The sequence below is a fragment of the Rhinopithecus bieti genome, unplaced genomic scaffold (assembly GCF_001698545.2).
Source record: "Rhinopithecus bieti isolate Rb0 unplaced genomic scaffold, ASM169854v2 scaffold_22165, whole genome shotgun sequence".
NCBI classification, from domain to species: Eukaryota; Metazoa; Chordata; class Mammalia; order Primates; family Cercopithecidae; genus Rhinopithecus; species Rhinopithecus bieti.
In genome coordinates this window covers 2,188,703-2,205,159 of record NW_016810977.1, presented here as the reverse complement: position 1 = coordinate 2,205,159, position 16,457 = coordinate 2,188,703, and the positions used below count along the sequence as shown (strand labels likewise).

General features: G+C 46.0%; 1 protein-coding gene across 2 annotated transcripts in view; it reads left to right on the top strand.

Annotated features, from left to right (window-relative positions):
- Positions 1-16,457, top strand: part of ANKH (ANKH inorganic pyrophosphate transport regulator) — a 164,324-nt gene that overhangs the window by 117,252 nt on the left and 30,615 nt on the right. Inside the window, exons 5-8 of one of the 2 annotated variants that reach the window (XM_017893308.1) lie at positions 3,211-3,381; positions 5,472-5,606; positions 8,758-8,850; positions 12,840-12,935. In XM_017893308.1, coding sequence (XP_017748797.1) covers positions 3,211-3,381; positions 5,472-5,606; positions 8,758-8,850; positions 12,840-12,935 — 495 coding nt within the window. The remainder of the gene's footprint in view (positions 1-3,210; positions 3,382-5,471; positions 5,607-8,757; positions 8,851-12,839; positions 12,936-16,457) is intronic. The other variant, XM_017893309.1, reaches the window with a different exon arrangement.

Below are 16,457 nucleotides of genomic sequence, written 5' to 3'. Positions count from 1 at the left end.
AAATTCAGTAAGCCTCTCTAATTTCAAACACTGGCATCAGCAAGTTGGTGAGCATTTGTGAGTACACATTTGTAGATGTGTGTTTCTTTAAAGGCAAAAAAAAAAAAAAAAAAAAAACCCTTAACTTTGCCTGAAATAAACATAGTAGCCATCCAAGGACAGAAGAAGAAAAGCGTATCTCTGAAAAAGACTTTGCCAATACACCTACAGCCATTTTCCTCCTCTGTTTTAAACCTGATCCTGGCCCTTGCCTGTTGAGGGAAGGCCTGCAAGTTCAGAATAAACAGATCTGGTTAGTGGGAGCGTGGAAGCCAACTTCAGATGCCATCTGGCTTCAGGCTGTGCCTGGTGGTGTAGTTATTTTAAACCTTGTTGCTTGAGTTCCTACCACACTTTGGCTAGGACAATAAATTCTCTTTTTAAAGTGTTTTACCCTCAGGCTTGTGCTTATTACCTGAAAACATTTGTTAGGTATGAAAACATACCTAAGTTGGTAATGAGTAAATAGATTCCATGCAAAGTACTTTGAAATACCACCTTGGCATAAATAGCACATAATCACCAATCACCAGTCATAAAATGGAAATCATTTATAATGCCTCAAATTTCAATGCCAATTCTCGAGGGAGGGGGGGCTGTTTTGTTTTGTTTTGTTTTCAAGTTTTACTAAGTTAATGGGTTTCACACAATAGTACGAAAAACCTCTTGGTTTGGTGCAAACATGCAGTGCTTTTCTGTGCCGTCATTATTTTAACAGTTATATGTTCCAGTCAGTCATTGCCAAGGGATTTGTGAAAACATATTGCTGTTTTTGTTTTATTCCCTGGTCACCTGGACCTTCTTAGCTTGCTTGATATCAAGGTGAGAAATCTCAAGGTTGTTTGCCGTCTTCAGACTTTCCATCCTGTAACTCCTCTGCTATCATCAGCCCTTGCCTTTCAAGGTCAGCTGACATTCCAAGACTGGTCAGATCATAATGTGTACATCCCCTGCATTCCTGTAAATTCCCTTATCTCCTACCTTTTCATCTCAGCCTTCCAAGAAAATTCCTCTGAACCAACCCTGTGTTACGCATCTTCCTCCACTTCTGTGGTGCTTCTGCAAAAGGTTACACCATGGAACAAACTGATCAAACTGTAAATGCACAATCTTATCCCTCACCTCTGCTGACTCTGTAGGAACTATTTCAGAGGGTGTTTCTCTGCCTCTCACCTCCCAACTTATAACCTGATTTCCCACCTCACAGAGTCAGTTGCAGCAACCAAATTCATCACCTTCCAGCCAACAAACCTACACACTTACCTTCCAGCCCTGCATCCTCCCCATTCTCTTCTCATTGTAAGGGAGGAGGTGAGGTGTCCCTCCCCCCATCCAGGGCCACTCCTCTGGGTCCTGGCCTGTGCTGCTTTCTCAGGAACTTGTTCCCTGCTTTCTCATGCATCGTTTCACTTGTCCTGTCGTGCTCAAATCTCTGCCATGTTAACACAGCAACAAGAAGCTTCCTGTGTATTTCACCTAACTCTTTAGCTACACTTCTCTATCACTTTATAGCCAAACTTCCTGGGTGGGTGGCTTCTACTCACTTTTTCACTTCCCTTTCATTCTCTACCTACTCGAGGCTGACTTCCACCCCCATCAGTCCACCTAGATGGTTCTTACTAATGACTTTCCTGCCATTAAACGCAGCAGGCAGCTTCCCTGATCTTCTCTCTGTTGACTACCCCCTCCTCAGTCACACACTCCTTCCCACCGGCCCTCCCACCGTTGCAGTCCTGCTTTTTACGTGCTTCAGCTTGTTTTTTCCATTGATACTTGGCCATTAAGGTTGATGTAGCTCAGGAATAGGCATTGTCCTACCTTTCTTCTCAGTATGCTTGTGAGGTCTTTGGAATGACTGGATCCCAGGAGGACTCTAGACAAAAGCTGGGCTGATTCTCTGATTTTTGCAGGACAGGGAAGTTAATACATTGTGAAGCTTGCTTTAGAGACTGTACCATTGAATAGAGATATAAACATTATTGTAATTTCATTCTCTCCTGACTCTGGTTATTTCAACCTATTCTACTTTTATAGGTTACTATTTTAAATGTTAATGTAAGTTGTTTTATAATTATCACTGTTGGTGTTTCTTGGCAGCATTTTCAGTGGCTCGTTTTTGAGGTAGGGTCTCACTGTTACCCAGGCTGGAGTGCAGTGACACAATTAAAACTCACTGTAACCTGAAACTCCTGCGCTCAAGTGAACCTCCCACCTCAACTTCCAAAGTAGCTAGGACTACAGGTGTGCACCACCACACCTGGCTCATTTTAAAAAATCTTTTATAGAGATGGGGTCTCACTATGTTGCCCAGGCTGGTCTGGAACTGCTGGCCTCCAGCAATCCTCCAGCCTCAGCCTCCCAAAGCACTGAGATCACAGGTATGAGCCATGGCACCCAGCCCATTTTTAGTGCCTTCGATCCCATAAACATTAATGTCTGTTTTCCTGTATACATCATTGATCACTTGTGTGTTTTTCTTTGTTAAATGTAGCCTAGTTCTCTGGTGTGTGTTACATACACACCTGAGTGTCCAGCCTCGAGAGGGAAAAGCTACATTAAGTTGGTAATGAGTAAATAGATTCCATGCACAGTACTTTGAAATACCATCTTGGCATAAATAGCAAGTAATCACCAATCACCAAAGGTAAAATGGAAATTATTTATAATGCCTCCAATTTCAGTGGCAATTCTCGAGGGGTGTTTTTTTGTTTTGTTTTTGTTTAATTTTACTAAGTTAATGGGTTTCACACAATAGTACAAAAAATCTCTTGGTTTGGTGCAAACATGCAGTGCTTTTCTGTGCCGTCATTATTTTAAGTTACATGTTCCAGTCAGTCATTGCCAAGGGATTTGTGAAAACATATTGCAGAGATTGTTTTTTAAGCAATAACCTTAAAAACGATGCCTTGAAAGATGTTTGTAGTTGCTTGAAAGAATTTTCATGGTGGGTATAACAGAATGATCAGTGTGTCCGTCCAGTGAACTGCAAACATCGGCACCTGAGTTACATGAGAGCGACACTAGGCCATCATCCAGTTTTCGCTTCTCTCTGCCTAAAAGTCAAGATCTTGGCTCGGAGGTCTGTCTCAGGTTCCAGAGCGTGGCCCTGTGCTTCTGCCGATCGGTTCCCGCTTCTCCCCTCTGACCTGTTCCCGTTCTCCCTTCTCTCAGGTTGTTTTTGTAGCCATTTTGCTTCACAGCCACCTGGAATGCCGGGAGCCCCTGCTCATCCCCATCCTCTCCTTGTACATGGGCGCACTTGTGCGCTGCACCACCCTGTGCCTGGGCTACTACAAGAACATCCACGACATCATCCCCGACAGAAGTGGCCCGGAGCTGGGGGTACGTCTGCCAACCCAACCGCGGTCTGTCTGAGACTCGGAGTAGAATAAAGCTGTGTTCTACTCTGTACAAAATGAGAAATCAGGCCGGGCGCGGTGGCTCAAGCCTGTAATCCCAGCACTTTGGGAGGCCGAGATGGGCAGATCACGAGGTCGGGAGATCGACACCATCCTGGCTAATACGGTGAAACCCCGTCTCTACTAAAAATACAAAAAACTAGCCGGGCGAGGTGGCGGCGCCTGTAGTCCCAGCTACTCGGGAGGCTGAGGCAGGAGAATGGCGTGAACCCGGGAGGCGGAGCTTGCAGTGAGCTGAGATCTGGCCACTGCACTCCAGCCTGGGTGACAGAGTGAGACTCTGTCTCAAAAAAAAAAAAAAAAAAAAAAAAAAAGAAAATGAGAAATCAGTGACGTCAAAACATGAAATTAGCCAGGATGTCATACCCAGAGGCCGAGTGCTAGCTGTCTGCCGGGAAAGACAGTTGGAGAATTAATGAACTCAAACAGATGGATGTGATCTGAGATGTCACTGTCCAGTCTCCTTATCCCACAGGAGGAGACAGAGGCACAGAGAATCTGTGGCCAAGGAATAGATACGACATTCGTGGTTTCTTTTGCTCTTCTAAGTTATTATGCAGTCAACAAAGGTTTCAGGGCCCACGTTACCTTTGAGTTTACATTTCACTGTGTTTAATTTTATAGCAGGGATCCAGGCTTTGTTTATACTTTCTTCAATGACCAATCCCAGTCCCTTATTCAGGTACCTCCTGGGGACCAAGTACAACATTAGGTACCATAGGGCAACACAGAAAATTTTGAGATATGGTCTCTACCCTCAAGCAGCACCATATCCCATTTGGCAGTTCAGAACAATACAGTAGCAACAATTAAACAGTCATCTGAGACAGCACATCACCTGCATGAGGATTTAGGAGCCACTAACACTGGGAGAAGGATCGTAGTGATGTAGTGTAAGATGCCTCCTTGGAGGAGGTTGATCTTGCTGTGCCCTGAAAGTTGAATAAGAAACAAGTAGGAGTGAGACAGAGAACCTTAGAGAGATGACCAAAGCATTCTGTTTGTTGTAAGTATAAACCGTATCTGATTTCTGTGTGTGCTAATTTTCCCTTCCCATAGGTATGAGACATCATTCGGTTCGTCTGCATTTAGCTGTAAGGCATCTACAGCCCTAAATTCATCCCCTCACCTTACCCTGATCCCCACTTGGGCCACACATTACTTTGTCGTATCAAGCAGTAATTGTTTTGACCACTTACCTCCATCCAAGGTCAGGCTGTCAGTGAAATCCTATCTAGTTATCCCATCACTAGGCCAACCACAAATTGGTCTTGATGGTAACAATCCGTCTCTTAACATTTAGCCACCAGCAAAAGGAAATAAAGTGGCCACGATGGTTCTGTGATGTAATTCTCACCCTTGTGAACAATCAAAACCAAAATTGCATAATGAAAGCCAGGCTTTAAAGATATCCCACACCTTTGCCGCAGAAGTCTTAGAAATCCCTTGTTCTTTACACGCCTTTATTTTGGTTATGCTTTTGAACAGTTTACCTGACGTCTATGAGAGCTCCGAGAATAAGAACCTCTGTAGTCAATTTCTACACTGCCAAAATAATTAGGCACATTTTTGTGAGCTGATTCCAAAATAAATTATAATAACTTTTTTATTTCTAAGAGTTACCTCTTCCTGACATGGCTTCTAGCCAGCCCATTTGATGAGATTAACAAAGACTTAATTTCAAACCTGTTTCTCAGGCCCTAGATGTGGGTTCTACCTTGGTCAGAGATTCCCTGAGTCCCCGTATGGAAAAGAGTGGTTGGGATCCATTAAATTTCAGTGTGTGTTTTAATTTCAGAGCAGCTTGCCAGCTGTCTCAGTTAATTTCTATTAAGACTGAACATTTTATTTTAATTCAACTTGGCTTGTCTACAGACACTTTTCCTTATATTACTTTCAAGTATAATGAATTGGCTCGTGATTAACATACGAAGTAAAAGCTTTGATTCTGAATCTTTTTTTCCATTCTACTTGTAGAGTTTAGGTAACTTTTATCTTCATTTCTTAATGTAGGGAGATGCAACAATAAGAAAGATGCTGAGCTTCTGGTGGCCTTTGGCTCTAATTCTGGCCACACAGAGAATCAGTCGGCCTATTGTCAACCTGTTTGTTTCCCGGGACCTTGGTGGCAGTTCTGCAGCCACAGAGGTAGGCCATGCTTCGGGGATGTGGGGCTTATAATCGTCCTGGTGGGGCAGGGGGTGCTGAAACTGATTTCCAGTTCTTCTTGAGAGCTCAAGTAATTCTCCAATTTTAAATTACATGACAGTCACCCTAGGAAACCATAAAGATCTCGTTCAGTGACGTATAATCGTGTAATTGTGTATTTTTATGATTATGGGAGAAAACCTGTCGTGCATGTCATACATCCTTCTTGCTTATCATATGAGGAACTGAGGCACAGAAAGAAAAGGTTAAAGACACAGAACTCGCTGGAAGCGGGGCTAGTGTTAGAATCCAGGTTTTCTGACTCCTACTCCGTTTTCCATGTCCACGGAGTCGGCACCGGCCTCTTCACCGTGGTGGCAGAGGACAATGGAGCATGCCACGTGGCAGCCGAGTGGGACGCACCCAGCGGCTGCAGGGCCGCTGCCTCTGTGTTGACCCAGCCTGCCCTCACCTGCCCTTCATCGTCATGCATGTGCCACCCCACCTGTCACCACCACACCCGCCTGGCCTGCCCATCTCAGATGGGGAGCTCCTTGATTGAACAGACTTTCTCTGGAAACTGGCAGCCACTCCAAAGAAAGAGTTGACTCATTTTTCCCTCTTTCAAGTTGGGTTTGAACAAATAGAATTACTTCATTGGCTTCCTCCTCCACTGCCCTCTGGAGAATTAATTCCAACTCTGGAACTGCTGCTCCTGAGGAAGCCTGATGGCTGCCCACGAGGGCCCCCTGTCCAGGGGCTGCCTTGCGGGGAGCGGTCTGGAGCCCTAACTGCACTGTCAGCATGTCTCCAGCCAGAGTCCCTGCCAGTTTCCATGTCCTGGGAAGCTGCTCATGTTCTCCTGGAAAGAGAAGCACATAAATCCAAAGCAGAACACTTTCTCTTGCTTCAGTGTGTTCCTGGATTTTGTTTTTTGAGTCATGAGCGTCATCTTGGGTGGCTACTGTAACACACGGTTTTTGTTCTTGAATACTTCAGTTCAAGTTTCTCATAAAAGTATGGGACCCCGGGTGCTAGAATTCCATCCTCCCCTTTAACAAAAGAAAAAGGACAAATATACGTTAGAACCATCTGAAAATTGCCCTCGATGGCATATAGGAACAGCACGTGGGGTACAGTGCTGGCATTTATTGGTCATCTGCTCATGTGCCAGGCATTTATGTACATTTCCTTGACTCCCCGATAACCCTATGGGATGGATATTTTCCTTACTGTTCCACCAGAGGAGCAAGAAGGGGAGCTGTGGGAGACGTGGTGCTTTGCACAGCTGGGGAGCGATGAGGTGAAGGTTTGGATTCAGGTCTGCCTGATCCCAGCGCTCCTTTTTGTTCTAGCACACCACGCCACACCACACTTTCGTCACACTGCTGGGGACTTGCTTCATGTTCCTGGAACCTCTGGGCATTGCCGTTTCGTTAATTAAAACAGATGAAGCTCGCTTTCCTCCTTCACAGGCTAGGCAGAGAGTTGAACACTGCCAGGTTGTAGGTTTAGATGCTTTGTTTTCACTTTTCTTCCTTTTCATTCACGTAGGGAAGGAACTGTCATTGTATTTTTCTCCTTTAAGAGGCAGGGTCTTGCTTTGTCACCCAGGTAGGAGTGCAGTGGTGGCACGATCATAGCTCACTGCAGCCTCGATCTCCTGGGCTAAAGCAATCCTCCCACCTCAGCCTCCTGAGCCACCATGCCCAACTAATATTTTAATTTCTTTTGTAGAGATGGTGTCTCGCTTTGTTGTCCAGGGTGGTCTCAAACTCCTTGGCTCAAGCAATTCTCCAACCTCAGCCTCCCAAAGTGCTGGAATTATAGGCATGAGCTACCATGTCTGGTCAGAAACTCATATTTTCATGGAAACACATTGATAGCTTTCTGCACAAAATGTGTATTTAATTTTCTTAAATTAAAAATCTAAATTGAGCCTTACTGACCAAACAGACTGGGAGTGAGTTGGGTTGGAAGGAGAGTAGCACAGAGCCATCAACAACCACGCAAAATGTCAGCATCCCTGAAGGATGGAGTGGAGGCTTAGAGGTGGATCCCAAGGAAGAGACCCTCCGGAGAGGAGGGAGGGCTCGCAGTTTCATTTTGAGAATCCAGAATAAATAGGGCTAGACTAGAGGGTTCTGTGTGGCTCAATGGAATGAGCAAAGATTCTGGAGTCGGGTGGACCTGGGTTGAAATCTTGGCGTCTCAGAGCAGTGGATGGTCTGTTCCCATCTTCATAGCCTACACTTTAAGATTAAGGTGTAATAAAACCCAAAGGGAAAGATTGAAACTGTCTTTGCAAAAATACGACTGAGACAGTGAAAGAGATCTGACTTAACTGGCTCCATCTTGCTTCTAGCCTCCCAGCTATCCTTGTTCTTTCCTGGGCATAGGCCGAACTAACTTTGGGAGAAACTTATAGTTTATAGTTTAAACAAAGATGGTAAGAGCAAAGCAGACCTCCTTCTTGCCTGGGGACTAGACTGCCTTTGTAGAACTAACATTAGCCACAAGATTAGAAATTATGCTTTAGGGGTCATGCATCTGGAGGCTACAACATTCTGACCCTCCCTAAGCTGCTCCAAAGATCAGTGCTTACTTTGCAGACCCTGCACTTGATGGATCAGCTGGCCCCACACAGATCAATCAGCTGGCTCATCTGAGCTTGTGGCCCTCACCCAGGAACTGACTGAGCACAAGAAGACACCTCTGACTTCCTATGATTTCATCTCTGACCCCAGTGCTCAGGGAGACTGATTTGAATAATAATAAAACTCTGGTCTCCCTCAAAAAGAAAAAAAAAAGAGAGAAAAAATAAAAGGAATTTTGGCTTCCCAGCCAGTGGTCTGCACCTGTTTCTCGTTGCATCCGCGTAAAACATGATGCATCCCCGTTGTTTCGCGTCCATGTTGGCTGTCTCATTCTACTTCCAGGGATGCGGTGGAGTGCCTGCCCCTAGGAGTCCAGTTTGCTGTCAGTTCCCCCCGTCCCGGGCTGTCCTGTGCCTGCCTGATGTGTGTCCCCCAGTGTGGGGGGCTCTGTCCTCAGTGGCTGCACCTGAGCCGGCGTGCTTTGTCACCTACTGTAGCTCCTGGAGGACTTTCTGCTGATACCCTGCTAACTCTGCCACCTCTTCCTGTTGCAGGCCGTGGCGATTTTGACAGCCACGTACCCCGTGGGTCACATGCCATATGGCTGGTTGACGGAGATCCGTGCTGTCTATCCTGCTTTCGACAAGGTGAGAACCCGTGCGGTGTCGTGTCTGAAACACGCTTTTGAAATGACTGCTTGATAGACAGGGCTCTCTGACAAGGGACACTTTGTTGCTCCTCAGTCCTGCTTCCCTTTGTAAGGTTAATGTGACGTTGGGGGCGTTGAAGGAATATTTTCCTCAGAAAATAACAGGGGCAAGTTGAAGCTTGCCTTGACACTGATCCCACGATGCTTTTCCAAAGTGAGCGTCTGTAGTTACTTTCAGGTTATTCTCTTTGAGAAATGATTTGTTTGCGAAAGGGAAAAAAAACTTCCCCCAAAATCAATTTATGGAATTTTATTTCTGTGGTTTGTTTCTTTAAACGAATACTTTGTTGACCCCCTACCAGATGACTGAGGTGTAGGCAGGAAGCCGTGCTCCTGGCTTCATGGGGATGTGGCTCTCTTTCTGTGGGCTGGCCTACCTGCGTGCTCAAGCTGGCTGTAGCAAGACCTGGGTCCAGTGTTTTGATATGGCAGATGTATTCCAGTGGAAAGCCTCTGTTGACAGCTGCTGTGTCTCCCCAGCCACAAGAGTCACATAACCCTTCTGCCCTGTAACTTGTGACCCAGTCAGCACTGTCCTGCTGTCATTCAATAAAAGTCTATTTTATAGCGTTATGATTTAAACCTATAGACTTTTATTAATACTCTAAAACAAATGGCTGGTGAAATATACTCCAAAAATAGTCTACAGTGTTTTGAAATGATACGTTGGAAAGAGGCAAACAGGCTGCCACTTCTTACCGTGAAGGGCGCCTGTTGTGCCTTGAATGTCGGCAGAACTAGCAGCCACTGCCGGCATCACGCTGTCTTATCCCAGCCAGAGCCTGTGAAGTGAGGAAAGGAAACCTCCTAGCCACAGCGCTCAACTCTGGCAGAATGGGCAGCTTGGCATTGGACCCTGGATAATGCTGGCCCCTCCCGCCTTCCCCCACCACCGGCCTAACCTCTCCTGGGCACAGGAAGCCCTGGGAAGCCACACAACAAGGCTAGGCCACAGGCTGCGGGCTTCCCTCCTTTCTTCACATGGCCACCAGCTTCCAGAATGCCCCCCTGAGACCGTTTGTGGGTTCTGGGAGGGGCGAGGCCTGTGGAGCAGGGACTGGGGGACCCCCTCTCCCCCACCACACCTTACAGCGTGGCCCAAGGGCATCCCCCCAAGCATCTCTGAAAGTATGAGATGGGGACGGAGGATCAAGTCTGGAGTATCACCCACATCTGCCCTCCTCCTCCTCTGCTCCTGCAGTTCCCGAGCAGTTTCTCTGTTAGGGCATGCTTATACAAACACAGACACACATCCACCCCCACACACAGCCTGCTCCCACTTCCCCATCAGGACGTTCTTCCACTGTCAGCGCCCAGGCCACTCTTCCCTGTCTCTATCACTTGCATCCTGTATTTCCCTAGAGATAGAGGATCACATGGGAAGGGTAACCCACCTGAAAACCAGTGAGGGATTTCCCTGCCTAAGCTAATGGGCAATAGGCCCCGAACCCTGTACTGAGTGTGGAATTTCCTCAGTGGACCATTAGTTAGGACCCGTCACCTACTGGACTGTGAGTTAGGACCCCTCACCTACTGGACTGTGAGTTAGGACCCGTCACCTACTGGGAATATTCTGTTGCAGCATCAGGATGCAGAGATCTCCCAAGAAATGCTTTTGGTTCCTGCTTCATAGGCCTCTGAGAGTGGACTCAGAAGGCATGAGTCACTTGCTGGAGAGAGCAGACACTGTGTTTGAGTGGGTTTAATTCAGTCTATAGATAGAAATCATTGTTTTCATTTCAAGGCACGTGTGTATAGAAGTAAATACTAGAAAACCAGCATGAATGTATGTCTTTTTGCTAAATTTCACTTCTAGCTCCTGATGAATAAGGTGATCATCTGATGAAACTGATGAGAAGGGCAAGTGCTGAAGTGTTAGAACCTTCTGGCTGCCTAGGTCTCATCTGAGATTATTTCTGGCCACCTTGAAATCATAAAATTTAACAATACAACAGTGTATGGTTTCAGTAAGAGCGTCCAACAAAAACATTGTTTTATTCTTGATCACAGAGGCTAGGAGCTATAAAAGAAATTCCTTTAACGAGCGTACCTCTAGCCAGAACTTCAAGTTACTCCAAATCCTTTTAAAACCTCGCCCATTGTTTCCAAGCATTCCAGCGAGCCACGCCAGCCATTTATGTGAATACCGTCTATTCACCAAAATCTCAGGCACCTCCATGTGGACTTCCAGAATTTGCTGCATTGACAGTTGAAATCCTTAGCTTCTTTGTGGGCTCCAGAATCAGAGATTTAAAATTTCTCACATACCTTCTGGGAGTTCTAGCTAAGTATGAGCTGAGAGAGGTTTCCACTAGTGCAGATTCTCTCTAATGTTCAGTTATCTGCAAAAAATGATGCTTCTGAGCCAACTGGGCAAACAAACGGAAACGCCAGTGCTAATCTAATGATACCTGCTGGTTTATTCCAACGATCTTCATGTGAATATGTGCCATTTTGCAAATCACAGTGCCCCTGAAGGACCTGTGGTACGTTGCTCTCCCCATGGCAGTATGTGTGTTTTGCTGAGGTTCCCTAATTCTTTCCAACATAGGCCGCCTTCTCATCGTACCCAGCAGGGCACTGCTCTTACAGAGAGTGGTCCTCTTAACAGATCCAGGGTGAATGGAGATGGAGGTCTCCAACCACTGGGACTTGTACTTTGCCACAGAGCAGTCTAGAAAACAGATATGTTTTAGAGACTAGAATTAAGAAAACGTATACTCATTCAGAGGTTGGTCCTGGTGGTGGCAGGGATTTGAGAAATGACCTTAGCCTCCCACTAAAGGAAAATCACAAGCTCTTTTCCAAGTGGATCCTGTAGTAGCTGTGGGTGTGTGTTTCACGAGGCTGGATGCGGAGCCAAGTGTTCAGGGTTTGTTTTTGTGAGTCGGCTCTGGGACTAATTAGGTCCATAATGAGGCCAGGGTTATTTTTCTCTGCCAGTTTTGTGGTCCGGGGGCCAGACCCTCATTTTGCGGAGGTGAGAAGCACGCTTAGCATTGCAACTGGAGAGCCTCGGCAGGCCCCTTTGACTGCTAAACTGGGGGACATCTGAGCCCCCCATAGTCCTGCTTGAAATCCAGTGCAACAGATGCTCTTGGGGTGTCTCTTCTACTCAAATGTTGTGCTGAGTGCTTCTAGGGGAGACATGCAGGGCGTTATCTCAGCAAGCACAGCCTCACCGGGGTTGGACACATGACAGGACGTGATGCCTGCCCTCAGAGAGCTCCAGGGTCATCGGGCTTTACAGGAGGTAGGGCCCAGCTTGGAGGTCAAAGGTCAGAGAGGCTTTAGGGAACAGATGGGCTGTGAAGATGATGGGCCTTCGAAAGAGGGATGTTTTTGAAAATCAGGATTCAATGGCAGGAGGAACAAAAGCCCCAGGTGTGTCGGGGAAGAGCAGGAAGCCCCATTTGGGCTAGAAGTAGAGAAGTCACGGCTGGAAGGTGAGTCTGTGTCAGATTGCACAAGGCCTTGAATGCCCGGTGGGATTTACAGTCCATTTGGTAGGGAGGAGAGGAGCCCTGGAGGCCCCTGAGCAGGGCCACGGCATTTAGGGAGATGCCGATGGTGGCCAGATACAGGGTCTGCTGAGACCAGAAGTGGGGTGCATGGGGCAGGAGCAGGCTTCAGAGCTGAAGCTCCAGGACTGGGCGAGGTGGGCTGCCCAGGCCTAGGGGAGGTGACTGAGTTGGACGATGCTGCAGGGTGTTGAGTCGAGAATTCTCTCAGGTTAATGATCCTGTGCAGGGACCTGACAGCTGCCCGAGAGACACTCAACGTGACAGCCGCCTGGCAAGCTGTCACTTGAAACCTCTAATTCAGACACATCAGATAAAACAAAAGCAAGATGCTCTTCAAGATCCCCTGGTGGGTTCAGCCAAGGATAAGCCGGGCCCATTCATGACTGTGGTTTTCTTTCCCCAGAATAACCCCAGCAACAAACTGGTGAGCACGAGCAACACAGTCACCGCAGCCCACATCAAGAAGTTCACGTTTGTCTGCATGGCTCTGTCACTCACGGTAAGGACAGAGGCTCTCTCTGTCTCTTCTCTCTGTTTGGTTTTTGTGAAGGGGCAAGTTGCTATTTTAAAGGGGGAAATCTTATTTTCCACGATGTAACGTGATGCTAGATTAATTAGCAACCTCTTCAATACATGTTCTTCTTCAAATGTGAACGATTGTTATTCAAGGAGGCCCTTGAGTCTAGAATAAAGGACCTACTTCAGGCGTTTCTTGGGACTTCTCAAATGCTGCAGAAAGGAAGAGGTTGTCTTTAATTGGAATAATACACTTGTCTTGCTGAAAAATTTCCAGCCCACTTTTTAAACATCAAGAGTCAACTTTACAACCATCCCTGTCTCTTTTCCAAATTTAATCAGCATTATTTCAGTTTTCCCCAGTGAAAATTCCTTTCCAGTTATGTTTGTGCTGACATAGCCTACTTACTTGGCCATTGCATGCCCAAAGGCATTGAGCCCCTGTGGGATCCCAGGCCCATCTATCTGCTGAGGATACAGCTGTGAGCAAGCATGTGTGACAGTGTGTCAGCAGCAAAGCCTGTCAGTATTTCTATGCACAACCTTAAATAAACAACACAAATCCTTCATTATCAAGCCCCTGCGAGTAATTCAGGTGTGTTTGAACATTGCTCATGTTCAAAAAACATGGAGAAATTAGGTGCATGCTTTATAGTCCAAAGGACGTGGTATATAATTTAAGGTTATTTAGAGTATTTATCAACAGTGGCAAAAAACCTACCGTTTATAAACAGCCTTCCATTGGAGACTGTGCCCTCTGGGTTATAAAGATGGAGATGAGAAGAGGATAAAAAGAAATAAAGGTCTTTTGAACTTGGTTCTGCTTTCCATGTTTATTGTTGCGACAACACATGTCCTATGAAATCCTGTAGAGACATACATTCACATATACAATAGAAGTACTTGCAGAAATGTCAAGATGTGTGCAGTTGTCATTGTCAATAACTAATAAAGAGGACCGAAGGCCATGAAGACGTTGGATTATGCCAGTAACGGGAACACAGGAGCTGGGTCCTTCTTACCATCATCACAAGAACCGTGGAGCTTGATGAGCTCTGTTAGTGGGCCATTAAAATCAAGGCCTGCATACATTTTAAACCTTTAATGGACATTTTGAAAGCCTGCAGCTTAATATTTGATCCGTTGATCCAACACCTAATTAGATTGTCACAAGGGCAGTGCCCATCACAGAAGACCTCTGACACTGCCAAGTCATGACCTCGTGTCCTCAGCTGCCCTTGTCACCACCAACACAGCCCCTTTTGCCAGCCTGTCCCTGTGGAACATGGGGGCGTTGGGAACCTATTCCAGCACTGCCTCACTGCAGAAGAATTTCTGATAGCAATGCCTGTTTGAGTGGGGCCGGTTCCCCAGGCAGCCCTGCTCCCCTGTTAGCATGATTTCTCTCTGTGGTGTTTAAGCTTTTCCATAGTTCCCTAAAACATTAGCAAAACACTGAGCAACTTTGAAACCATTTAGAATAGCATTTTAGGCAGAACAGAGCAGGTTTCTATTCCAGGAACAGGCCTCAGCATTTGGAGACTGTGTTAATGGCTAGAAGTCCAAGGTTGGACTGACTGCTGTGAGGCCCTATGACTTGGACCTCACCTGCTTATAAAGCTGACAACTCCTGGCTGCCGCTGGCTCTGCAGTCCAGAAACTTGCCTCCTCTCTCTTCTTTCACACTGTTTAACTAACACCTTCCCGCAGCTAGAGTTGAATCTGATGGAGAGCTTTACCGGATTGAGCTTAAGGACATTCTCCTCTCTTTCAGTTCACAGGCAGTAATTTGTACTTCTAAAAAAATTTTTCTGCAGCAAGTTTATTTTGAAATGATGATGACTTATAATCTGGGAAAGTGCTTACATTTCCCAGGTAGAGGCTTTATTTATTATTCTAATCCTCTATCTGAAAACCATCTGTGACTTGAAGTTTCTCAGGGTAAATTTTCACCTTCTAGAAATAGAGATTCAGAACCCTTTGTCGGAAAGGAACTTGGAGATGAACTAGTCAAAACCCATAATTTTTCAGAAGAGGAAATGATTCACACCGGACAAGTGACTCGTCCAAGTATCCAGTAATAGAACCGGCTACAGCCCAGCCTTCAGGGCGTGCTCTCCAGGACCCTGTCCTCTGAACCTCACTGTTCCCAGAGAGTAGGAACAAATATTGGCCCTTAGGCCTCCAGATCGGGGCACTCACCACCATGCCTGAAGCGGTGGTTTCTTGCCCATTAAAAACCATAGTATTTGAGTTTGTGGTTTAGGAAGAGTCTCACATACACCATCCTTACGATGATTCAGTCAGTTGATCCAACATCTTGGCTAAAGGAATTTTCACTGAAAGACACATAGAAAAAAATATAGAGGGAGATTTTTCTTTCTTTTTTTTCTTTTTTGCGATAAAGTCTCACTCTGTCGCCCAGACTGGAGTGCAGTGGCATGATCTTGGCTCACTGCAACCTCTGCTTCCCAGGTTCAAGTGATTCTTCTGCCTCAGCCTCCCGAGTAGCTGGGATTGCAGGCGCCCCCCACCACACCCGGCTGATTTTGTGTTTTAGTAGAGATGGGGTTTCACTATATCGGCCAGGCTGGTCTCGAACTCCTGACCTCAAGTGATCTGCCCGCCTTAGCTTCCCAAAGTGCTGGGATTACAGACATGAGCCACCACGCCCAGCCGGAGATTTTTCTTTCTAAATTAAACATTAAACTGTCCCTGTAATGAGTACACACCTTATTTTATCTCTTACTGTATTCATTCTTGTACATCTTTTGCTGCTCTTGGGCCCCAAACTTCATGAGGCAGGGTCTACAATGTCATCTTTTATCCCCAGGGCTTAGCATCCTTCTTGACACTGAGAAAGGTCACAGTAACAGGTTAACAAACACAGGAATCAACTAATCCTTAATTATGAGACAACGGTCGGTAAGGTACCAACAGCATTCACCCTTGTGAACGGCTATCTTCTCATTTATGCTCCATTTGTACTATCTTAAAAGCTTTTAAAAGGCCCTTGATTTTCTAGTCTACTTTCTTTTTTCTTGGTTTTGGAGTTTATTTTTTTTTTAACTTTTTGTATAGAAGGGGTCTCACTATGTTGCTCAGGCTGATGTCGAATTCCTGGCCTCCTAAAATGCTGGGATCTGAGGCATGAGCCACTATACCTGGCCTGTTTTTGTTTTTTGAATTTTGAAACTTCTTAATGTCAGGAAATAATGAAGCAGAGGTCATTGAAACACTTGAAAGCAGCACACTTAGTGTTTATTTCAGCAGATGATTCTGTGTATACAGTAGGAGCTGCATGATGATGCCACAGCCCTCCACACATTGCCCAACGTTAGCACGCTTTCCTGCACTCGGCTGCTTTGGGAAAATCAACTTTTGTCCCTGAGTCTTTGAGAAGAGCTGACCCCCAGGATCCTGTAGACACCCAATGACTCAGTGATTCAAAAGAAAACGTATACGGTCCAGAATCAAAATGCGTCCTTCCCTCAGAACGGCCCCC